Here is a 26,491-nt window from a genome sequence, read left to right on the forward strand (position 1 = left end):
GCCTATGGGTAATTGGAATCTTTGTCTATGCCTATTTCTTCAAGAGTTTTATCTGTCTTTATCTTCCAGCAGATTAAATGTTTCTGTTTTAATATTTAGATTTTTTTGTTGTTGTTGGAACTGGGGATTGAATTCAGGCCCTTGTGCTTGACAGGCAAGCACTTATTCTATCTCCCTGGCCCCCAATATCTAGATCTTTGACCCACTTTAATTTTAGATTAATAAATGGCAAGAGATATGGGTCTAAATTCAGTCTTCTGCATGTAGATAGCCAGTTTTCCCAGTACCATTTGTGAAAGAAGCTATCTTTCCACCAGCATATGTTTTAGGCCTCTTTGCCAGAGAGCAGACAGCTGAGTGTGCCTGGGGTTATTTCTGCACACTTTGTTTGGTCCCACTGACCCACACATCTGTGTTCGTGCCAGTACCATGCTATATTTATTACTGCAGCTTTATAATATAATTTAAAATCCAGGATTGTGGTAACTCCTGTTTTACTCTTACTGTTCAGGATTGCCTTTGCTATTTTGGGTCTCTTCTAGTTCCATATGAATGTTAGGATTATTTTCTCTGTCTGTGAGGAATGTTGTATTTTGATTGTGATTGCATTAATTCTGTATATGAAAGTATGGCCATTTTGACAATATTGATTCTGTTTGTTCAGGATCAGAGGCTCTTTTTCCATTTTTTGATGTTTTCTTCAATTCTCCTTTTCCAGGACCCTCTAGTTTCTTTTTTTCTTTTTTTTGCAGAACTGGGGATTGAACTCAGGTCCTTATGTTTGCCAGGAAAGCACTTATTCCACTGAGCCATCTCCCTGGCTTCTCCTCTAGTTTCTGTTGTAGAGGTATTTTACTTCCTTGGTTAGGTTAATTCCTTAGTATTTAATTTTCTTGCAGATATTATTTTCTAATTTCCTTTGTGGAGGGTTCAATGGTGTATAATAATGTTATTGATTTTTTTTTTATCCTGCTACACTACTGAATTTATTTATTAGTTCTAAGGGTCTTTTGGTGGGAAGTTTTTTATGTAAAGGATCATGTCATCCATGACTGAAGTTAGTCTACATCCTTCCTCTCCTATATATGTCCCATTTACCAGGCAGACACTTATATCTCTGAGCTATCTCCCCAACTATATGTTCCATTTAATTCTTCCTCTTTCCTGATTTCTCTGGATAAAGTTTTAAGTATGATATTGAAGAGGTATAGTGACAGTGAGAATCCTTGTCTTTAAAAAAATATATTTTATGTATTTATTTCGTACAGGATCTTGCTATGCAGCTTGGATTATGTAGTGATCCTCCTGTCTCAGCCTCCCCAACACTGGGATTACAGGCATACACCATCATGCCTGGTCTCGGTGGCTGACACAGCATGTAGTACTAGGTAGGGATCAAACCCTGGTCCTTGCACTTGCCAGGCAGGTGCTTAGTCCACCAAGCTATCTCCCCAGCCCGGCATCCTGTCTTGTTCCTAATTTTAGAGACGTATGATACCAGCAGTAGGTTTATCATGAATGGCTTTTATCAGATCGAGATAAAATCATTCTATACTTATATTGTTCAGGATATTTATGATGAGTGGATGCTAAATTTTGTCAAAGGCTTTTTCTCTGTCTATTGAGTGATCACATGTTTTTTCTCCTTGCTTCTGTTTACCTGATGCATTATGTTTATTAATTTGCATATGTTGAGCCATTCTGGCATCTCTGGGATGAATCCTCTTTGGTCATGATATCTGATCTGTTTGATAATTTGTTGCATTTTGTTTGCCAGTAGCTTGTTGAAGATCTTTGCATCTGAGTTCATTAAGGAGATTGATCTATAATTTTCTTTATTAGTTGAGTCCTTGTCTGGTTTTGAAATTGAGATAATTCTAGCTTTCAGAAATGTCTCTGGCAATACTCCTTCCCTTTTGACTTTATGAAAGAGTTTGAGGATGCCAGGGATATAGCTCAGTGATACAGCGCCTGCCGGGTAAGTGTGAGGTTGTGAGTTCAATTCTTGGTACCAAAACACACACACACACACACACACACACACACACAAAACAAAAACAAAAACCAAAACAAAATAAATCAGTTTGAGGAGTACTGATGTTAGATCTTCCCTGAAGTTCCTGTACAATATAATGGTTAATCTGTTGGGTTCTGGGCTTTTATGGTAGGTATTATTATTATTATTATATACTGCCTGAATCTCATTGCCTATTATTGGATTATTCAAGGTTTAAATATCTTCTTAGTTCAGTTTTGGTGATTCAAATGTATCTAGGAATCTTATCCATTTCTTTTGGATTATCTAATTTATTGGAGTACATGTTTTCCAAGTAGTTACTGGTAAACTTCTGGATTTCACTGCTGTCTGTTAAGATTTCCTATTTTTCATTTGTAATTGCACAGGATTGGACTTCTTCTTTCCTCCTTTTGGCAAATTTGGCTAAGGGTTTGTCTATTTTGTTTATTCTTTTGGAGAACAAGTTCTTAATTCATTGTTTTTTTTAAAGTATGAATTTCTTTAATTTCTGCTTTTTTCTGTTTGTTTGTTTTTTCTAGAACCAGGGATTGAATTCGGGCCCTTGAGCTTGCCAGAGAAGCGCTTATTCCACTGAGCCATCTCCCCTAATTTCTGCTTTGATCTTTAAAATTTCCTTCTTTATACTAAATTTGGATTTGGATTATTCTTGTTTTTCTAGAACTTTGAGGTGAGTCATTAGGTTGTTTATTTGGCCTTGCTCTGTTTTTGTGATTCACAGCTACAAACTTCCTCTTAAGACTTTCATTATGTCCCATACATTCTGGTATGTTGTTCTAGCATTATCGTTTGATTCTAGGAAGTGTATACTTATTTTTATTTTTTATTTATTTATTTTTTTACAGGGGAGAGCGCAAACACAGTCCCCCACTACCACAAATTATGCAGTCGAGTTTCCCGCATTTGGGGAAATTGAAGGGGGAAGCACATCCCAAGTGCAATGGATAAGCCTCGCCCTGGGAAAACTACCTTTGTGATCATGGTATCTTCCCTGCCAGGTAAGCATATTATTTTTAAATTAACTAATTAATTAATTTGATACACGGTCTTACTATGTAGTTGATACTCATAGTCATCCTCCTATCTCAGCCTCTCTAGCTCTGGGATTATAGGGTTGCGCCACTATGCACGTTTCAGGGCAGGCACCACATGCAGTACTGTGGATCAAAGTTGGGTCCTTGTGCTTTCCAGGTGGGCACTTAGATGGCTGAGCTAGCTCCCCAGCTAGAAGTGTCTACTTTTTTCTTTGATTTCTTCTGTGACCCATTGATTAGTAAATAATATATTATTTAATTTTTCATGTCTTTAGATAACTTGTGAGGTTTCTTTTGTGATTGGTTTCTAGTTTCATTGCACTATGATTTGATAATGTGTATGATAGACTTTCAATTCTTTTATACTTACTTAATCATGCTTTGTGGGCCAATATATGGTCTATCTTAGAGAAAGATCCATGTTCTACTGAGAAAAAAATGTACTCTGTTGCTGTTAGGTGGAATGTTCTGTAGATATCTGTTAAGACTGTTTAACAGATGGGGAGATGGCTCAGGGGAATAAGCGCTTCCCTGGCAAGCACAAGGGCCTGAGTTCAATCCCTGGTTCTGCGCACCCCTCCCCCCCCAAAAAAAGAAAAAAGACTGTTCAATGGTGTTCAACTATGACATTCCTTAGTTGATCGTTTTGTCTAGTTGATCTATTTGTAAGAGTGGTGTATGAGGTCCTTCATTTGTTACAGCTTCTGTCTCAGTGTCTCCCCAAGCCTCATGTACTCATAGGTGGGGCTTTTTGTAGGTAGCTGAATCTAGGGTGTGTGAATATGGAATAAGGGTATGTGGTAACTGAATTGGTTTAACAGATTTCTAGGTGGCATCAGTAATAGGCCTGTGGCCTAGATGAACTATAAAGAGAGAGAAAGAAGTCAGGCTTGCTGCTGCTGTGCGCTGCTGCCTCCAGCCTGCTCTGTTATGGGCTATTTCTCCTCTGTGATGGCCCTTTGCCATGTCATCCTGCCTTGGGGCCAGATGACTATCAACTGAAACCTCGACAAATTGTGATCCAAAATAAATCTTAGTGTTGGGTATTTTGTCATAGCAACAAGAAAAGTAACTAAGATACCCAGTGTAATGTTTCTGCTCTTTTATGTCCTCTTCCTCTTCATCCTCCTTCTCCTCTTCCTCTGCATCTTTTTCTCCTCCCTCTCCTCCTCTTCTTCCTCCTCCTCCTCTTCCTCCTCTTCTTCTTCCTTTTCTTTCTCCTCTTCCTCCTTCTCTCCCTCTTTCTGCTATCCTACATTTCCTCCTTTTGCTTCTCCTTCTTTTTAATTCAACAATTATTATTTTCCAAATGTCTTGACTCCAGGCCTCAGAGAGTCTGTCTTTTGTTGCCAGTCTTTACTCCACCAATTTTAATATTCCAAAATCTGTGAGTTTGCATATTTATCTCCACTGTGGTTTTTTATTGTTGAACCGGGGATTGAACTCAGGCCCTTGCGCTTGCCAGGGAAGTGCTTATTCCACTGAACCATCTCCCTGGCCCCTCCACTGTGTTCTTATGGTCTTCCTTACCCTAAAGCGTTCCGGAGAAGACTGGACATGTCAAAGTATTATTTCACAATTTGATAAGCAGTGACTATGAGAGGGTGGATAGTTATGTATTGTGATATCCATGTTGAGGCTCATGTTCACTGAAGGATGGATTTGCATGGATATTTCATTTGCTCCCCATGAACCTAATAAATGGAGTGTTGTGTAGCCCCAGAGGACAGAGGGGGTTTGGGGGCTGGGAGGGTTATGGTAGAGACTAATTCCATAGCCCATGCTCTCAACCCAGCAGCTCAGACCTGCACCTGTGAGCCTGCACAGACACTTTTATGTGTGTTAGAAGAATGGATGTGTAGGCTCAGGAGCCCCACCTGTGCAGGGAGCAGCCCCACTGTGCTGCAGGGCAGAGGCACAAGGTGAGCCTGGCTTCCTGCCCCACACTACCTCTGCTGGGCACCATCAGACAGTGACAATAAGCTCTCTCCTCAAGGATGTGAGAGTCTCTGACATGTCCCTCTGCCAGAAGTACTGAGAATAGAGAGCAGCTGTACCATCTTGGCCTAGCCACCTGCAGCACCACAGAACTTTCCCAGGCTGCCCCAGGATAGAGCCTAAGCCTTGTTATTGGCCTCAAAGCCCAGTGGTTCTAGAACTGATATTCCATTAAATCACTACCACAACCACCAACATCACCAAGCACATAGTCCAGTTTGGAGCGAGCCACCATCATGTTAGGTTGTGGGTGACAGGGGCAAGGTCAGTATGTCTGATTGGCCCTGTGCTTTGGAATATCATCTGTTCAGCCAGGGAACTGTAGCTGCCTCACCTCCATATCCGAACTCCACTATGCAAACAAATGGAATAGAGAGGTGAAGTCACCTGTGGAGACTTTTCATAATGTTTACAAATTCTCCCTCATCTCATCAAAATGTAGGCTGTGTCAGGAAAAGAATCTGTCAATAATCCAAAGGCATAAAGCATGTTATTGTCATTTGGTTGGGAGGCACCAAGGACTCAGAGTCTGAATTCAGCCCTACTGGGTCCATGCTCCGACTTCCAACCCACAACCTGAGGAGAAATGGAAGGGTATTCCCTGTGGACATCTTTGTGTGTGTGTGGCGGGGGGGGGGGGCATCTTACTATGTAGTCCAGGCTGACCTTGAACTCAGTATGTAACCCACACTGGCTCCCAATTCAAGTGATCCACCTGCCTCAGCCTCCTCATTGCTGGGATCACAGACAGGCACCGCCACGCCCATCTTCCCTTCAGATATCTTTTAATAGTTCTAAGTTCATCCAACAATTACAGTGTAAGATTAGGGGACCCACACTTGGAGTCTCTACCTTGGCTGCTGTCTTCATCCTTTTCTCCAGGGGCTGCTCCCAGATCTTCATGAGAGTCTTGTGCTTCTCTACTTTCCTGTTGGGTTAACACACCACAAGGAGCACATCAGACAAGAAATGCAAATACCTCTGTGATCCATGCCCTTTGGTAAAAGGCAATCCAGCTTTCTTAGTTGTTTCTTTTCTTTCTGCAAGGCTGGGGTGCTTGAGCATGCTAGGCAAATGCTCTCTCCCTGAAATATGCCACCAGTTCTTTCTTCACCTTCTTTGTCAATTCTCTTGCCTTAATGCCCAGGGAAGCAGGCTGTTTGAGCACTGCTTGTTCATCCGAGTGTCACTCAGCATGAGCGTGTGTGGGAGTTTGCTACAGGAAGGAGTGAAAGTCACAGGCTACGCTCTCTGGCAGAAGGAAGCAGGGGACCCCAGGGACTTGGTACACCACAGGTGTGACCAGAGCAGAGATGGAAGTAGGAGGGTGAGAAGCAGTTAGCCCTCCAAGGCTGAAGGAAGACAAAGGATCTTGTCTCTATCTTGAGAATAAGTGGAAAGCACTGAGGACTGAAAGCAGGGAAGCCAAAGGGTCAGCCTGGCCTTTTGAGTTCTCAGGATTACTAGGGATTGGGTTTCTTATTACATTTGATCCCCTCTTTCTTCTTTCTCTGAGTCACTTGCAGTATTTGCAATCTCACCAGCTGTGTGGTTCTCAACCTGGCTGTACATTAGAGTGGTTTAAATTTTTTTTTTTTTTTTTTAAGAACCAGGGATTGAACTCAGGCCCTTGCGCTTGTGGGGGAAGCGCTTTTTCCACTGAGCCATCTCCCCGGCCCCTAAAATTTTTTTTAAAGTATGATTTCATTAATCCCCCAAATCACAATCAGCCTCTCTGTGCTGCAGGGCTTTTAGGTGATTCCAACATGCTTCTGGGAGTGGGAACCGCAGGTCTTCTCTAGTGGTTGGAGAAGCAGTTCTTTAGTAACCCAAGAAATGTGGCAGGTGGAGCTGGTGGCCCAAGGAAAGCCCATCAGACTGAGTGAGGAGACAGCTCTAGGCTTTTGTTGTGAGGGTCCCCGCCCCAGCCACAGCTCACTTCAGTGACAGAGCTGGGATGCACTTGGCAGGCCCTCGAGTCCTCTCTTAGTTTGCTCACACCTTTTAGTGACAATCAATTATCCATCCTCTTATCAAATGCCAACCTGCTTTGGGAAGAGACAGTTACTCACTTGCTCATTTGGCATTCTAAATTCCCCATTGAGTTTCCTCACTTCTGGCTTTTTACCCTGTGTGTTTCTCACTTGTTAACTTGGTGCTTGGTGCTGATGAGATACGTTAACACAAAAAAGCTAAGTAGGGGGCTGGTGAGATGGCTCAGTGGTCTAAAGCACCTACTTAGAACAAGCTTAGCAAAGCACAGGGACCACGGTTCAATCCCCCAGCACCACATGCCAGCCAGCCCTGCCCCCTGGTGGGCTGAGCAGGCCACACACACATACACACACTCACACACAAATAAATAAATAAATTTAAAAAAAAGAAAAGCTAAGTAGGTAATCATGTTCTTTCTTTTGGGCTTCTCATTTTGGACACAAAGCAGACTTGGCCTGATACAGTAAATAAAATTCAGCTCTAAATAAATGAAAGATTTTTAAAGGTATCACAGGAAAATTCTGCATTGGTCATAGTGAACTGCTAAGTTAGAAGACTAGAAAGGAGATAGATTTTTTTTTTTTTTTTGAAGATCCCTGTCTTAAAGGCTTTTAATCTAACAGAAAATGGGATTGAAAGTGGGAAGCATTCTTCCTCTTGGGAAGAATTTCAAAGTCAAGAAGGGTAAGACTTCATTTCAACAACATGCAGCTGTGGGCCAGGGGTGTGAGGTGCATTCTCATTTCATACGTGGGGAGACGAGGCAGGGAAGGTTGGGAATTCAGAAAGATTTTCGTGAGATCTTGGTAGAAAAAGAAAGTCAATTTGAATTTCTTTCCATTCAACTGTATGCTGTTAAAAAATATCTATATATCTATATATCTATATCTATATCTATATCTATCTATCTATCTATCTATCTATCTATCTATCTATCTATCTCCATGTTTTTTAAGACATAGGAACACATATGTGAAATGACAGACCTGGGCCATCTATTCACTGCCTCAAATTAAAAGGCACCTAAATGTCCAATCAACTGAAAACAGTCAGATCAGTAGTGATTGACCCACACAATGGAACACCATATGACCATCAGCAAGAACAAAGCATCTGTCCACTAATGTAGAATTCTAAGAAATACTATGCAAAAAGACTGAAGAATATATACAGTATACTAAATTTTCATATAATTCCTATCTTCTATTCATGTCTGTGTTTGCTTACTTCTATGTTACGTATCTAGGGCACACAGGAAATTAGTACTGGTGGCTAAGGCACCAGGCATGGTAGTGTACACCTGTAATCCCAGTACTCAGAAGGCTGAGGCAGGAAGATCACTGCTAATTCAAGGCCATCCAGGCTACATAGCAAGACCCTGTCTTAAAAAGAAACACAAAACAAACAAACAAAAAAATAGAGGTTAATGGAGAAAAGCTGTTATGGTTTGTGTCTAGTTGTCCCCCCAAAGCCTCATGGGGTGGGGACTTCTAGAGTTTGAGATTAATTCATGATCAAGGCTGGGGGCTGGGGAGATAGCTCAGTAGAATAAGCACTTGCCTGGCAAATGCAAAGTTCTGAGTTCAATCCCTAGTATGGGGGGGGGGGACAAAAAATCATGATCAAGGCTGGGATTATGGGTTTTAGTACTGCTGGGATTATGGGTGTGAGTACTACACCCATCCTGGAGCAGATAGCCTGAATACAATTTAAAGGAGACAGACTTCCTCTCTGTTGCCATTTTTTGCTGCTACTCCTCCATTTTGCTCTCTTGCTCTTTGCTACCATGAAAGGTTGCTCTCTGCCATGTGCCACTCTGCCTTGGAGCCAGCTGAATATGGACAGACACCTCCAGTAACTGTGAGCTAAATAAACCTTTCCTTCCTTCATTTTGGGTGTTGAGTATTCATCCCAGCAATGAGAGAAAAGTAACTGAGACAAGAGTTCAACAACTATGAGTTGCACAATCTTATATTTGCATTCAATCCATGAGGGACCTGGTCTAAGCATCAATCAGTGAATGTTTGTTCCTTTCTGCCTTAGGAGCTGAGTCCTTTACAGCTGTGAACATTTTCTGAAGACTACTATTCCATGGAATTCTCACCTCACTGTTAAGGGGCAGATGTGGAGTTCCCAAAATTATTGTCTCCATTTCACAAAGAGAAAATGGTCCCCGAGCATGCCAAAGTCACTTTGTGTCAGAAAGAACCAGGGTTAGTGTGAGTGAGACCACCTGGGGCCATGGATCCTGAATAGACCCAGAGTGCAGGCCCAGCATGGAATCCTGCAGCAGAACTCCCTGCAAAGAGGCTAGAGGCAAGAACCACCCAGCTGATTCAGGAGCAGAACATCTTGCCAGAGTGACACAAAGGGTTCAACTCCAACGTGTACAGCAGAAAGAAGTGGAACACAGCAGCCAGACCCCAGCCAGATCCAAGCAACACCCACCTGGAAGAATCTGAACTTCATAGATCTGGACCTGGTGCTAAGGTAATAAATATCTAAGCTCTACACCAAAGGTCAGAAGACAGTGGTATACAAAATGACAAAGAGAAGGAATAAAATGCAGTCTCAGGCTCCGAGTCCACCCAGTACAAATGCAGAAGACACTAGCACTGAGGAAACTAGAAATCACACACCTGAAATCTCTGAAATAATATCGTTGGAAGTAAAGAAACAACTGCAGAAAGGTATAGAAGAAATCAGATCAGAAATAATTTCTGAACTAAAAAAAGTGGTGATAACTATAGTCAAAGAAGTACTAAATGCTTCTAAAGAATACACTGATAAAAGTAGAGCAAAATATAAAAATAATGGAATACTTGAATAAGCAATATAGCAAAGAAATAGAATGTATGAAACAGATTCAAAGTGATATACAGTAAATTAAAACCTCAATCACAAGATGGCAAAACCATTTGAGTCTAAGTGAAAATAGATTTTCTGACCTTAAAGACACCATTGCAGCTAGTGAAAAAGTAAGCAAAGATCTCCTAAAAACAACTAGGATGCAGGAAAAAATAATTCAATACCTGCAAGATGATGCAAAGATGAACAATGTGAGACTAATAGGCATCATTGAGAAGGAAGGAGTCAATACAAATGATGTAAAAAGAATATGGGCAGAAGTAATAGCAGAAAACTTTCCAAATATGGGGCAACAATCTGACATTCCTGTAATCGAAGCATATAGAACTCCAAATAACATTAACCCAATGAAAACCACACCCAGACATATAATAATCAAGATCCCAGAAATTCAGCACAGGAACAATTTACCAAAAGCCGCTAAAGAAAAGAAATAGATCACATTTAAAGGAAAACCCATCAGAATAATGGCAGATTTCTCTTTACAAGCCATCAAGTCAAGAAGAGTGTGGAGCAAAGTACTTCAAGTCTTGCAAGAAAACAAATTGCAACCCAGACTGATATACCGTGCAAAACCCTCTTTCAAGTATAGTGGAGAAATGAAATATTTCTTTGACAAAGAACAGCTAAAGAATTTCATGATGACAAAGCCAAGCCTACACAGAGTACTAAATGATGTTCTAGAGAGGGAGCAAAATGATTACAGCCCCATGAATGAGAATGGAAAGAACCCACCAAATAGGGCAAACAATTAAACATAGGAGAATAAGAGGTATACAATAGTAGTCTTTCAGTTATTCTTTTATGTACAGCAGCAAAATATTTCCATCAGCACACTCTACAAATAGACTTCTCTTCCACCCTATGGGTCATGATTCCACCTGGGTCTACAGGGTGGATTTCAAAGAAATAGCTGTGGCTCAGTCCTACAAGTGACACCTGGCCACCAGTAACTGTCATGGTCGTTATGCATGTCCACAACACACTAGAACTTTGTGTGATATCCTATCCCTAAACTATGAGAAGTGCTGGTCATTTATTTCCCTTTCCAGTATTTATCTTATGTTTTATTCTTTTTTTTTTTTTTTTTTGCGGAACCAGGGATTGAACTCAGGTCCTTTCGTTTGCCAGGCAAGTGCTTATTCCACGAGCTATCTCCCTGGCCCCTATCTTATATTTTATTCTTAGTACTTCTTTACTATCATGAAAACTTTTTCTTAGTTCAATTGTTTTGCAACATTTAATTTTTAATTAATGAGTATTTAATTTTCTGAATATTGCTTAATCTTAATTTTTGTTCAATATACTGTATCTTTGACTTACAATTTATTTAAAAGACATCGTATGATATCTTCTAGCATTAGAAACTTTAAAAAGTATATTTCCATTTTCTGTTGACTTTATATTACTTCTTTCCTGTCTTTTATACACACACACACACACACATATACACATATATATATATATATATATATATATGTATGTATAACCCAACATAAGATTGGTACTGTTTCATAGAAATCTTCAATGACCTTTAAATAAGGGTTCATCTAATATCTTTTATGTAGTCCTGCGTAACTATCATATTGAGGGCTCTTTATTGTTCATCCAGGAGCATACTGCAACTTCTCTTGCCTTTTGAATTTTTGTTATTTCCTATATGCCATGTCTGGAGGTATTAAAATATTTCAAGTTTGTATAACCAGAAAGTCTTACTTTTAGTTTTCAAAGGTATATTAGCTAAGTATAAAATTCAAAGAGGACAGATCTATTTTTTTTTTCTTTCAGTCCTTTAGTCTAGTTTCTTATACACTTTGTCCTTTTTTTTCCTTTCTAATGTGGAATAATAATTTTGTTCTTCCATAGTGAATATTTTTTATGTATATGCTTTAATGATTTTTTTGTTTACAATAAGTTTTGGACAATTTCATTTTTGTGTATCTTGGTATGATTTTATTTAAATTTCTTGTGTAGAAAGTTTCATTTTTCTTGGAAATGTGGTATTATAAGTTGAACTAAATTCAGAAATTTTAAATCTTTAAATATTTATTGCCTACTCCTTTCTACTTTGAGAATTCTAATTATATGAATATAAGTTTCTCGGTTTTGACACAGTGAACTATTATGACTGATCTGTAAACTCTTTCTTCATTTTTATTTTGGGTAATTTTTATTGTTATATTCATTTATGTTTGTAAATTGTTTTCAATTTGCAATCTATTAAAAATTAAAATTAAAAAAGGAAAAGAACTGGGGTTTTCTGACTACTGGCCTGACACCTTACTGTTGACCATACTCCAATTTTTTTTTTTTTTCTTTTTGAGGCAGGGTTTCACTATGCAGTTCAGGCTGCCCTCGAACTCACAGCGATCCTCCTGCCTGATCCTCTCGAGTACTGGAATGAGAAATGTGCACCAGCACACACAGATGACCATATTCTACTTGACCCTGGTTTCATCTTTTCCCTCCTCCTCCTTCTCCTCCTCTACGTCCTCCTCCTCTTCCTCTTCCTCCTCTTCTTCCCCATTCTTCTTCCTTTTTGCTTTTTGGATTGTGAGACTCACTGTTCTGAGTATTTTACCTGGCAATAGTACCCACAGTCCTAAGCCAGGATGTGATTCGTCTGCACCTTTCCTGCCGAGTGCTTAGGAGAGTATCATCTACCTGCTCCCTAGTATCTGCCCCAGCTGTCAGGCAGGCTCAGATTGCTTGATCTTTCTATCCTCTGAGCATAGCACTCACACCCTTGCATGTCAGTGTGGAACATAATATATTCAGTTTTGGGGGTAGCATTACCAGGCCTTATTGCTGTTTTCTTTCTTACTACCATGACCTACCTTGGACAATTGAAAGCATTTTTGGAAAAGAAATCTGATCTTACTACGTCAATTAATTAACATTTCTTCTTGAAAAGCAGAATAGTTTTCAAAACCATGGTTCAGCTTTTACAGGAATTCAGATGTTTTTTGGATTAAATTGAAATCTGACAGAAACATTATACTAAAGTGGGCAAATAATGTTGTCACTGGTGGTTTTGACTGAAGAAGTTTTTGACTGTGAGGGGGATTCACACCAGATAAGTGAGAAATAAACACCTCTCGGCCAAAACCCCCCATCCTGCCTCTGGATTGCAATTTTTTTCCTTGTTTATCTTCCTCTTAGACCGCAGGCTCCTTGGAAGGTCAAGGGTGGAGCTGATTTGTCTCCCCATCCTCAGTGCCCAGCATGGTCAGCAGGTATAGTGTGCTCCACATAGGTTGGCCAAAGACAGCCACATGACCCCTGGGGGTGAAACCCTCCTACTAGCACCACAGCCCACAGGTGGGAACAGGGGGAGCAGCAGAGCCCTGTAGGCCCTGGATGTCTTCCTGCTGTAAGGTATGTGTGAGGTGGGGATGGGGGTGGGGTAGGGAGTGTCTCTAGGAGCGTGCTGAATGCTGGGTGCCCAGTGATCGTGCAGGTAGTGCTTTTGGCTGGACAAGGCTCAGTGGGGTTTGTGGCTGAGCTTTATAGCAGATGCTGAGAGCCTGGGCTCTGGAGCTGGGCACCTGCCTGGGACCAACTGCACGGCCCGCTGCAAAGTCATTCACCTTTCAGTGTCTCAGTCTTCTCATTTGTCATCAGGATAATGCTACCTGCTTCTTAGATTCAGTTTGTGAATTAAATGAGTTCATGCACATGAAACTCAGTTCAGAGCCTGATACCTAAAGAGCGCTCAGAAATATGAGCAACTGCGATGCTTTGCAATTCTTTCCTTGCCCTTGTGGGGCTTCCAACTTTCTCATCCCCTGCGTTCACTCTTTGCAATGTGGAAAGAGCTTCCTATGTGTGCCAGGCAAAACTGGATGAAACGCCTTGTGGACAGGTGCTCAGGATGACCGCGAGCGGAGACGCGGGGAGCAAGCTTTCCACACAGCTCCAGACCCGAGGACAGGTTGTGTGCTTTCCTCTGCCGGAACTCACCAGCTTGCCTGGAGAGCCCTGACACCGACTCTACAGGAGCCCCAAGACCATCCCCCCCACCCCCATCCGCAGGAAGCTCACGGGCCCTGTGAGTCAGGCTCAGCTGCCAGGTGTGCGAGTCTTGGTGGGGGGACTAGAAAGTGGGCCCTAGTAGAAGGGTAAGTAGCAGAAGCTCAAATAAATAGTGATGATGATGGTGTCACGTCCCAGGAAGTATCAACCATAATTCTTTAAGCCCTAAAGGAAGAACTAAGCTTATTAGGTAGATTTATTAAATAAAGAATTTATTAGTAAATTTTTTAAATAAAATAAGAGGCTGGATGGGGTGGTGTATTTTCCTAACCCTAGTACTCAGGAAACTGAGGCAGGAGGATTGAAAGTTTGAGTCCAATCTGGGCAACTAGGTGAGACCATGTCTTGAAATAAAAACTTTAAAAAGGGGTTGAGAATATAGCTCAATGTGAAAGTTAGTACTAAAAAAAAAAAAAAAAAAGTATTTTTGTTAGTATAAGTAACAGTATGACAATATTTCTTTTTTCTTTTTCTTTTTTTGGTATTTTAGGGAAGGGTCTACAGGGTGTTCAGGGTCTCACTACTAGATCAGACTCTTGGGAGGCCTGTTTACAGCCTCCCAAGAGCTGGGATTACAGGCACGCGCCACCACCCAGTCTCTAAGTGTGCCCCAGGGGCTGGGCTGGCACAGCAGGCCGTGGGATTGAACCTCTGGTCCCTGTGCCTGCTTGCAGGTGCTTTAATCCTCTGAGCTATTTGGCTGGCCCTTACAATATTTCTTGAACTCTTGTAGTAGCAACTATCTTCTGTGTTCCTGCTGGAATCACTCTTCCTGTGAGATGTCTTCCCACCAATTTCAATCCCAATTTTCAGGTTAGTCTGCTGGCATTTCATCTGGACATGTTATTATAAACAGCTAAATTAGGTAGGAATATTGTAGGCAGTCAGGTAGGGCTAGGCCCTCGGGAGAGTCAGGCCAAAAGTAAAAACACAACACCACTGTGGCTGTAGACACATCAGTTGGAAGTCAGGTCTCAAGATAAGAACAGAAGGACCAAGCCTACATCCTCCCCTAGGGGTGAGATAAGTGATAACACCTGGCCTAACAAAGGCTAGCTAGATATCAGTCACCTCAGCAGACAACCAAGAGTTCCGGTCCATCACCTGCCTGAGAAGTTCTTTGTTTTTTCCATGCTGGCTCAGCTTGCTACATGACCCACTTCCTCACTGGATCAGTATTACCTAAACAGCTGTACTAATAATCTTCTTGGTTGATCATAGCCTTAACCCACATTGTACCCACATGGTTGTGCTCTATAAAACTTCCCCTGAGAAGTGGGGCGAGGGGCAGCCTTCTTTCTGCGTGTCCTCTGTCTCCCTCAGGCAGACGCTTTCTTCATTCTTCCATTTTAGAGAACATGAACTTGGAGTATCAGACATTTAACAGGTAGGGAGTTAAATTTCCTTCATATTTAGAGGTCCTGATATCCCCATAGCATCTCCCGTCTGACCCAAGTCAATTCACATTGATTCTGGAATGATCTGGGAAAGAGAACCCAGTGCACATTTGCCACTACACGGCAGAGCATATCCAATAGGAAGCCCAGGAAAGCAGAATTTAGTCATGGAGATAGATTTTGGGCCAATGTGTGACTTTTTGTTTGTTTGTAGTCTTGAGGATTGAACCTAGCAGTGCTATATACTGAGCCATACTCCCAGAACTACTGCTAAAAAAAACATTGAGACAGTCTCACCAAATGCCCAAGTTGGCCTGGAACTTGTGATTCTCCTGTCTCAGCTTCCCAGAGTGCTGGACTCAGGTGTGTGCACCATACTGGTTACATGCATGCCTCATAATCAAAACTCCAACCTTGCAGCACTGGGTTTTGGCCAGCCCAGAGAAGGCATAACTGGGGACTCTGGATGAGTTGAAATTAGGAGGATGACCCTAAGGGTTCCAGAGTCACCATCAGTACCCATGACACTAGACAGAGCCATTGTCATGAGTGCTGCACACTCCTTGTCCTCTTTCTCCCTATATCTGTCTCTCTGAGCCTCTTTTCAGGATCAGTGTGCTCTAGGGTAGTGAGGAGGAGCTGTTGTCCTCCCAGGTCAGGCCTGGCTCTGTTTCTGGTCAATGTCTTTCATCCCTGGTCACTTTACTTAAATGAGCTCTGAGAAGGGTGAGAGACAGGCAGGAAAGGGCCCTAAGACAAAGGGCTGTAGGATAAAAGCAGACAGTCCAGGGAGCAGTAGGTGCAGCCTTCCTGTGTGCAGGGCTGGTTAGCTGCTAGGGTGGGAGGGCAGCAGCACAGGTAGACTAACAGCATCCTCAGGACCCTTAGCCAGAAATGAAGCTGAGCTCGGGAGATCAAAGAACTCTCAGCAGAAAACAAAGCCAGATATCCAGAACAGAATCTGCCGTTGACTTCTAAATAGTTAACTCAAGAACAGTCTTCTCCAAGTATGATTATCAACTCTACCAAGTTATAGTGGTAAAACAGTAGTGGTTATGTTAGATATTGGCAAGATAAAATGAAATCTGTTTGCCTGTTTTATGAGATGGTTCAAAGTTATCCCATTTTCTCTCTGTTCCCTGGTCCTCACCACCCAACCCAGACACCCAACTGATTTGTCCCCGATGGCTGGCTGTGATTACTGTCCTAATTTGTTCTTTCTTCATCTGCTACAAACTGCCTATTTTCTGTCCCCTCTGATAAACCAGGGGTGCTGGGGACTTCAGAAGCTGTTTTTGTACTGAGCAGAAGTGTATTAACTGGCATTCCTGTGTCTGTATCTCTAAAGCCCCTCGTCTGCTCAGTGTGAGATCACCTTCAGGAACGGCGTCCTGTCAATGTGCAGCTTGTGCGTGGAAAATTCTTTTCTGTTTGAACACATCAGCTCTTTATTTATACAACTTTGAGGCTCTCCCGCCTTCTGAGCTGCTGCCTCCGAGGACTGTGGGGATCCCTGGGAGAGAAGCAGAAAGCCCAGCTTTCACAGGAATGCTGTGCAGTGCAACAAGAGCCAGTCCAAATCCCCCAATATTTATAAAAAGCATTTTTTTCACCATTGCAACACTAATAGTAACACCTATTTTTACCATTGGAGGCACGGGGGCCCATATGTGTAGAGAATAACTCAAGCCTCGTTCATAATTAGCACCCAGAGAAGTGGAAAAAGAGGCTTTCCCAGGGTTGCAATTATTTCATTTAATCTTCATGACAGCCCTGTGGGGTAGGGATGTCACCCACCTGTCACAGGTGAAGAGACTTGGAGGCTCTGGTAGGGTAAACAGCCTGCTCAAATCCATTCAACTGGCATATGCCAGAGCTGACATCACCACTCAAGACCCCTTCTAAATGAGATTTTTGCTGTTTTTATGATCCATGAATGGTTGCCCAATTTGCCTTGCAGCACAAAAAGTTACTGCAAGATTGTAGTTTACTTCTAGGCTGAAAATGTATTTGATATGTTAGGAAGAGTGATAGGACCAAATGTGGCAGAGAGAGAAGGAAGAACTGGTGACAGAATAAGTCTGGGTGACCTCTCAGAACACGGAGTCCTTCCTGCCACACCCACAGTGACTGGGGAGGTTGTGGGCCCTGCCTCCACAACCATGTGCTCCCTGGGGGCTGGAGTCACAGCTGTCTTGCTCCTGTTGTCACCGCAGAATCTGTTCAGTGTTTGGAAAGGAACACAGTTGACAGCATGAAGGATCTCTGAGGCGAGCTGCAGCTCACAGGGGAGACGAGCAAGCAAGTGCTCTGATTCCTGGGGGGCTGACCTGGATGTGGCTCTGGCCCCTCATTCTCAAAGAAAAAAAGTTATTTCTTCTTTTTTGGGGACCTGTTTTCTGGGGATCACATACATTAGTGTGCCATGAGATCACACTGGGCATGGATTTGATCATTTCCACATTTCCTAGGAGACCAATTCTCCGATGTCTGTCTCTCTGGGCGCCATAACATTGTATTTCTCGTACTCATTGGTGGAGGGGAGAGGTTTTAGTTTCCATAAGCAATCATCATTCCAAAGAACATCTACACCCTTTTCCTTTGTTTGGAAATATGGCTGGAGATAAAGATTTTTTTTTTCTGGACAAATACTTATCCAATTTCTCGTCATCCCAGCCATATATCTGATTAGCTTCTCAGAGTAAGGTATCACCTCCCCTTTTCTTGATCAAATGAAAGCATTTGTTTCAAGCTCAAACCAGACAAAGCGTTTCAAACCTTCTAGGCTCCACAGCTTTGCATGGATCACTGGCTAGAGTAACAGAAATCAGATAATACTGATTTGAGGGAAACGGCTCCAATCTTTCCAAAGAAGAATTTGTATTAGGTTACAGGACCTGAGACACAGCCAAGAACAGTTCCAGAGACTGAAACTGCCTTCGCTCCTCTGGTGGGCTTCAGATAGAAGAGTTGGGACTTGAGGGGTTTTGAGGAAAGTTCCTCCCAGCCACTTGACCTATAAATTTTGCTCTCTGACAACTCTTTTGACCACAGGGCTCCTCTTCCTGTCAGGAGCCACCAATTCTGGCCTGACCAAGTGGTTTTCAGTGAAGACATGGGAGAGCACAGTGCTGGTTTTGCTTATTATGCACAGATCTTCGAGCAAATAAATGATAGTAAAAGGGCGTTCAGGAGATGGGAGAAGAGAAAAACTTAAACATATAAACAAGGTTCTGGGCGACAGTGATAGGAGAAGGCAAAAAGTCAGTAAGCTGAAGCCAGGGAAGCAAATCATGTGCCCGGGTGGATTTGCGTTTATTCATTAGCCTGGTATTTGTCATGTGCCTACCATGCACCACACGAATGAGCACAGAGCTAAGCAAGATGACGTGAGATGATAACTCAGCTCTGCAGACTCCGCAACCACTAGAGTGACAGGGTAGCAGGTGATGGGCCAGCTGGTGACCTGCCTCACAGCTGTCCAGGGCAGACCTCTGGGAGATGGAGGTATTGTAGCCCAGGGATGGATGATGAACACAGGCCAGCCCTGGTTGGATCTACCTTTTGCAGGCAGTGTGGCCTGATCACCTGGAGGCTGGAGTCAGGCAGAGGAGCTCCTGGTTCCCAGGCCTGCTCTACAGCAAATTTCTGTGTTCTCAGCTCTCAGACGCACGCTGCTCTTGGGTATGTTGAGAGTACAGGTAGCAGAACAAAGAGTAGCTAGGACCAAGATTTCCAGATGTGGAGGAAGGAGAGGAAAAACACAAGGCTGAATGGAAGGGCAGGAAAATGGGGATAGGAAGAGAGTAGAAATTCCTGGAGCAGTTTTTGTTTCTTGCGCTTGCACACACTTCAGTGGGAATGATTTAAGAACTATGGAGAGGTGAAATGCTTAGTAGAAAATTAAAACCCCCATCCCACCACCTGTATTGTACTGTAAATACTTGAATACATATTTCTACTTCTGCTGGAAACACCTGGGAGTCTTTGTCACAGTGAATGAAACAATAAAGATTAATGAGTTAATTTGGTAGTGTTGCACAGAAGGCATTGCGCAACTACTTGGCATTTACAAAGTTATTTGACATTTGAAAGGAGACGGCTGTTAATGAATTCAAGAGCTAATCTTATACTTTAACAGAGCAAGCCATGGAAAATCCAGGATTATTATCTTGCTGTAAACATAACGTGATTCAGTTGAGCTAACAAAACTCAGGAGCCACTGCTATATACAAAAGCCCACAGGTACACACATATACCAAAACCAAAAGGGAAGATCCATTTGTATTACTGTCTTAATATCCTATTATTTTCTTCTTACTTGTGGACTATAATGTCTGAACTGCACACCCAGGCAGAAATCTTCCCACTAATTTTTCCTCCTTCCAATGTGTGTATTGTGAACAGTTCCTACCACAACTGGCTCTACAGAGTCTTAGAGAAAGAGAAGATTCTGAGCCCAGGTGGCCACATGTCCACGCATGGGCCTCACGGAGTCCCCCAAGACAAGGATCTATCCCATGGGCATCCCTCAGACCTTCCTCCCCATGTCGCCCATTCCTTCCTAATTGGGGTTCCCCATCTTTGTAGTTGCCGCTCAATGGCTCCAAGAAGAGCTATTGTCCCTCATTAAGGAGGCTGCAACACTCCGGCTGTCTAACCACCTCCCACGCAGCTCACTGCCTCATTCTGCCTGAGTGGCTGCTGCCAAGAGTTCTGGGAACCCACTACAAGCTGAGCTGCTGGAGCAAACAGCACGGGAGGGAAGGGCCTTTGTAGCCCAGATCTGAAATGGGAACATACCCCATGGTTACCCTGCCTCACAGGAGCATGGAGAGCGGGTGGGGGGGTCTCTGCGGAAGCGCTCTGAGGCTTAGCAAGCTGTCACATCAAGCCTCTGTGCACACGGGGCATTTGTGCCTTTCTGTGAGCCAGCAAAAGGGAAAGAGTCCATCTTTCCTGCTAACCACTATGCCTCTCTCCTTGGCCGGGAGTCTTCCCTTTTGGGGGCCCTGAGAACTGGTGAGGAAGGAAAGATCTGAGAGATTTCGACAGTAGGGTGGGGAGAGGGAGGCAGGGCTCCTAGCTTCCCTCAACAAACCACCCCAGACCAAATCCTGGACCAGGCCCTGTCTGCTGGAGCTCTGGGTGGAAAGGCCTGCCTAGTCTTCCTGTCTTTGACCTTCTCATGACCTGTTATTTCTTACTATAGTCTGTGGAGCAAAAGACACAGCAGAAATGGGGACATAGGTGGCGCTGGGTGGTGCATGGAACTTCACTGGCTTTTTGTGACCGGACTGCCTAAAGGGATGATCTAAGAGGGACCATTACCTGAGGACCCCAGCTGTGCCAAAGGGCCCACCTAGCCACCTCAGGCTCCACTTTAGGCCTCTTTCTATCTAGGTTTGGATGGCCTGGAGGGGAAAAGGCCCTCCCCTGCACAGGGGACAGGACAGGACTCTCAGGAGTCTGCCCTGCCTCTGTCTGTAGAGCAGGACTGTCAGCAGCCTGCCCTGCCTCTGTCTGTAGAGCAGGACTGTCAGGAGCCTGCCCTGCCTCTGTCTGTAGAGCAGGACTGTCAGGAGCCTGCCCTGCAGTCCACGTGCCTGTAGTCACCTGGGTCTGCCCTGCCCCTCTTGGCTTCCTGGAGTCTGAGCTTCTTTTATGCTAAATAAATAAATGAAAAAAATAATTCAGTTCTAGCAAAAAGGGTGGAACAGACAGTTTCAGGTCTGGCATGGTGGGGATACAGTGTGGTTTTCAGCTAGAGAAGAGCTTTTTTGTTCCCCTCCTCTAAAGATTTTGGTCCCTATCCCTTTGTTACACCTCAGCTCTAGGAAAAGAGATTTTTTATTTTTATTTTTATTTTTTATTTTTTATTTTTTTTTCAAAGTTTTATTGATAAACAGATAGCAATGAGACAGTTTCAAATCAAATCGGAAGTACAGTTGCAACAAATAATACACTGCATATATTCTTCTTAGTGGTTAATTGCTGTACAAGATGCGGACTTGTGATTCTATTTACAAACACCATTAGAACAAATCATTCTATTCATTAAGAGAATGCAACTATATATCTATCCCAACCTCTTTGAATACACAGATACAAAATGGACATTCATCGGTATACCCCATTTTTTCTAAGTTCCGTTATTGAATATTATAGGTGTATGGAAAAGAGATTTTTATATCCTCCTAAATGTCTAGCAAATTATCCCAGTTACAAGGAAGTGCCAGTCTAGGAAGAAACAATCAATTCCTAGCCTTTTTTGAGGGACACATTTGGGGACTTTTACCAAATGACTCAGTTCTCTACCCAGAAAATGGGGCTCACCTCACTATTCTTTCCAAGAGGATTTTGAATAACTCACTGACATTTTAATTCCAGAGCTTCTATTATCTGGAAGTAAATCTTACTGTGAATTCTAATTGATATCCTCCTCAATTTAATTAAGTACTTTGTTGACACAACAGAATCCTTGTTTATCTGACTTTGCAGAAGTTAGAAGAGAAAACTTCTGAGCCAAAACAGTGATCTGCTTTGCTCATGGGGGGATGCAAAGAGCAGCTTTCTAAGAGGGGTGTCTGGCTGGACCTAGGCCTGAACTGCACCTGTACTGAGGGAGGGAACAGCTTTAGATTGGCAACAGAGGGGCTGGGATTAAGGGTAGGATGCTGGAGCAGCTCAGCTTCTTCTAATCCAAAACTGTAGCTCCAACCTGTATGACTTCTTTGCGTTGTTGGGTCTGGTGTGATGTCTCTGATCTAACAACCAACAGACATAGAGTCTCAACTTGCATGGTGACTACATTGTAAATGGTTATTTTATTTTATTTTGCCGAACTTGGGATTGAACTCAGGGCCTTGCACTTGCCAGGCAAGCGCTTATACTACTGAGCTATCTCCCTGGCACCCTGTAAATGGTTATTTTAAATCATTCACTTTTCATTAAGGAAAAAAACACAGTTACCCAAGATGCTCTGCTTTCTAGGTTGGGGCATTAAACTTCTCTGCCTCATGATGACCTGGACTGGGGCACGGAGCATGGAGCATGGAGCATGGCTGTGACAGAGGAGGGCTGGGTGAAGAGAAAGGCAGACACCTATTCTTTCCTGGCCCTTCCCTCCACTGCCCTCTTCCCTCCACTGCCCTCTTCCCCTCAGTGGCTTTGATGGGCTGTGGGAGCCAGGTTTCTGCCTCACACAGGGCTCTTGGCTCCCAGGGTCCCTGACTTCCCACCTCCCCTGGCTCTTAACCTTGCTCCCTTAGGTAGAGGTAGGAAACAATTCTTTTAAAGAATGTACAATTAGATGAGAAACCCAATGGAATCTCTAATGGTATTTTAAGCAGTGAAACCCAGAGGCTGCTTGAAAGAGAGAGAGAGAGAGTGTGTGGAGTTAGGAGCTGGGGACAGACAGGGAACAGTTGATAGACAGACACAGTTTTCTAATTATTCCATTTTTTCAACTTCTCCTATGCCATGCCCAAGTCCTGTTTTGTGGTGGCTTTGGAGGCAGAGGACAGAGGGATAAAATAATAGTAGCTACCCAAACTGACTGGGTGCTGCCTGGTGCCTAGCATTGGGCTAATCCTCTCCATGGTCTCGTGAATGGCTGTTTTAATCCCTCAGGGAAATATTATTACCCTGTACCCATGAGCAGACTAAGCCTCTGAGAGTCTGCAATCTGTCGAAAACCAGTGAGGAAGAACTTGAGGGCTAAATGCAGTTTCAGGGACTTCCCGAACCACTGGGCCAGGGGCTGGATCTCTTCCTGTGATCAGGGAAGCCCAGGGACTTTCCAAGTCTACACCACCAGGCCCTTCCGGGTGAAGTACGGCAGGCAGGCAATGAACAGTGAGGAAACACCAAAATGGTGACAGTTGCGGGAATGTTAGCTGGACTTTATATCATCACCAAAGATAAAATAAGAGAAACTCTCAATTCTGTTTTGCAGATAGAATTTTCCTGTGAATTTCTATGGACTGAAACTTTCTGTGACCTGACATCTTTTGCATCACTATATGCACAGGTCATGTGTGAGTGGACCCTGTCCGTCCTGCCGTCAATTTTCTCCTGTGTAACTGTACCCACAATGCAGGGTATTTGTGAAGATTAAGAGAGATAATCCTAAACTCTGCCCAGAATAAACTTCAAAACCATTGGCTGTTAGGGCCCTATTCTCCCTATTCTCTGTAGGCAATAGGGAGAATCCTTGAGACTGGCTCGGCACATGGAGATTCATTCCGCTATTCTCTTTACTGTTGCTTATCTTTGAAATTGTTTAAAAACAAAGAAAAGGGAGTTAATTAGGCAGGTATATGTTACAAGCAGTCAACAGATCAATAAATACAGACTCATTAGGATAAGTGATAGTTGTAAAAATTCAACAAATAAAAAGCCTTGATTTTGTAGTTAAAAACAAAGCTTTAAGATAATTATCACCATCTAGGGACTTTTGGGCAGGTAAAGTAATCCTGTGTGCATGACTGGGCCATGAGGTGAGGTTCAGTTAAATCTTCAAGAAGCCTCTGAATCAATTCCACAACTAAAGTTATTAATACAATCAGGGAGGCGGGGAGAAAAGCGCGTGGAAGTAAGGGATACGTGTCTTGGAAGAGAGAACTGGCGCTGGAAGTGAGGAAAGCAGGCGGCGGGAGCACTTCTGTCCTGGGGAACAGCAGGAAGGTCACTGGAGGCCAGGGGGTGGGGGGTTGGCCCCATCCTGTGATCAGGGGAGCCCAAGGACTCTCCAAGTCTACACCACCGGGCTCTTCCAAGTGAAGTATGGCAGGCAGACAATGAACAGTGAGGAAACACCGAAATGGTGACAGTTGCAGGAATGTCAGCTGGACTTTATGTCATCACCAAAGATAAAATAAGAGCAACTCTTGGTTTTGTTTTGCAGATGATAGAATTTTCCAACGAATTTCTAAGGATTGGAACTTTCTGTGACATGACATCTTTCGCACCAAGGAAAATTTTTTAATTTTTATTTACTTATTTATTTTTTGTCTTTTTGAGACAGGATTTCACTGTATAGTTCAGGCTGGTCCTGAACTCACTTTGTAACCCAGGTTGGCCTTGAACTCTCAGTGATTTTTCTGCCTCAGCCTTCCAGGTGATGGGATTACAGGCCTGTTAGTCATTTAAAAAGAAAAAAAAATGTGGCTTTCTTGTGCCTGGAACTATGCTAGATTCAGGGGACATAAAATGACTTAGGAAGGACAAAGAAAGAAAAGTCCATCTCTAAAGCCCTGTAGCTTGCTCTTTTCGATGACATTTGTCAAAAAGAGAATCAGAAGGCCGGCAATATTACCACTTAGAAGGACACTAAAGTGGGCCATGGTGGTGCACACCTGTAATCTCAGCACTTGGGAAGCTGAGGCAGGAGGATAGCTACGAGTTCAAGGCCAGCCTGGGCTACATAGAGACCCCATCAAATCCCTTTTCTCTTTCTTCCCTAACTTGCCATAATAATAGGCAAATCCACTGTCTCTCAGGGTCAGAGTCAGAGGGGTAACATGTTGAAAAAGGACTAAGACCCTCGAAAGGTAGATTCTGATGGCCCTGTTCTGTTCAGTTATAGCACAGTGAAAGCCCAATTAGTGTGAAACATTTGAAACGCAGAGTAGTAGCTTAAAAATGATGGTGTTGTGATGCTGATTCCTGCTTAGCTTGGAAATTAATGTCAAATTAGTGAGTTTCAACTGGGAATGACTTTGTTCCCAGGGGATATTTAGCAAGGTCTGGAAACATCACAGTTGTCACCAGAGGGAGGCATGGTCCTGGGCTCTAGGGGATCATTGAGACAGTCACACTGTGCAGCTCCTAAAGGATGCTCAGGACAGTCCCCAAAACAATGTCATTTTGGCTCCAATATTCAGTTAAAAATACCAGTGAGGAGCTGGGTGTGGTAGTGCATGCCTCTAATCCCAGCTCCTGGGAGGCTGAAGCAGGAGAATCATTATGGGTTCGAAACCAACCTGGGCTACAAAGTGAGCCCAAAGCCAGCCTGAACCGCATAGTGAGACCCTGTCTCAAAAAGGCAAAACAAAGCAAAACCAAACCAGTGAGACTAAGAAATCCTGTGCTTAGCCATGAGTACTAAATCACTTTCTAGTAAGGACAAGCATCACTTTGTAATGCCTGAATTAGCCTCCTAGGTCATAATGTCATAGCTTCTCTGAGAGTAAACTCCTAGCCTAGTTCCAATTTTTTTCTCTGATAGATAATGTTACCATGGGCACTTTCACTCACATTTTTTTTCTGCTGAATTATTTCCTTCAGTTAAATTTCCGCAACTCAGAATTCCTGAATCAATGGGTATGAATGCTTCTCCACGTTTCATCAGCCAGCTTGTCATTCTGCTCTACAAGGGGATTGAGCCAAATTACAATCCCCTACAGGAAGGGAGCACCAGCGGTTAGCATTATGAAATATGGAGGGGGGCACAGACCCCAAATACGAAATGGTACACACAGTTCATGTCAATATGCTTTTATTTTTTATTTTTTTTTAATTATTTATTTATTTTTATTTATTACATTTATTTATTGTGTGTGTGTGTGGCCAGCTCAGCCCACCAGGGGGCAGGGCTGGCTGGCATGTGGCGCTGGGGGATCGAACCCTGGTCCCTGTGCTTTGCCAAGCTTGTTTCAAGTAGGTGCTTTAGACCACTGAGCCATCTCTCCAGCCCCGTCAATATGCTTTTAAATTGCTCTTCAGAATGAATATTTTCCACATTTCATAGTTCTATTATTTTTAGAAGTATGCATTGTTTATGGTTTTTGCTTATTTTTCTGAGTTTCAATGTCCTTTTAAAATTAAATGTAATTTCACTGAGTAGGGACCGTAATACAAAGTTGATGAAATTACTGTACTTTTCTCCTGTCCCTGCACAGATCATGTTAGTATTTCCTTCTGGAATTTTAATGTACAGTTTTAATATTCTCTTTAGGTGTTGGTCACCCTACCCCACCTTCAGCACCTCCTTGGAGGCCCGGGGGAAGAAGGCATCTATGGAGATTGATGTCAGCGACCCAGGAAGGGCGCGACGCTGGACACAAGGGGCTTGGGAGCGGGAGGACCCGCCCTGAAGAAAGGGCACCATCCCTTCAGGACTTCGG

General features: G+C 43.0%; 1 protein-coding gene and 1 non-coding gene across 5 annotated transcripts in view; both read right to left on the reverse strand.

The window, feature by feature from the left end:
• Kiaa2012 (KIAA2012 ortholog) overlaps positions 1-26,491 on the reverse strand; it is a 126,945-nt gene that overhangs the window by 26,588 nt on the left and 73,866 nt on the right. For all 4 annotated transcript variants that reach the window (XM_023710014.1, XM_023710016.1, XM_023710015.1 and 1 more), the window contains 2 exons: positions 16,738-16,875; positions 5,920-5,995 (listed from right to left, as the gene is read on the reverse strand). In XM_023710014.1, the coding sequence (XP_023565782.1) occupies positions 5,920-5,995; positions 16,738-16,875 (214 nt within the window). The remainder of the gene's footprint in view (positions 1-5,919; positions 5,996-16,737; positions 16,876-26,491) is intronic.
• LOC111815462 lies at positions 2,878-3,041 on the reverse strand. Its single transcript, XR_002820149.1, has one exon. It is a non-coding gene; the product is annotated as a U1 spliceosomal RNA (small nuclear RNA).

This window comes from Octodon degus, unplaced genomic scaffold (genome assembly GCF_000260255.1).
Source record: "Octodon degus isolate 3935 unplaced genomic scaffold, OctDeg1.0 scaffold00016, whole genome shotgun sequence".
Lineage (NCBI taxonomy): Eukaryota > Metazoa > Chordata > Mammalia > Rodentia > Octodontidae > Octodon > Octodon degus.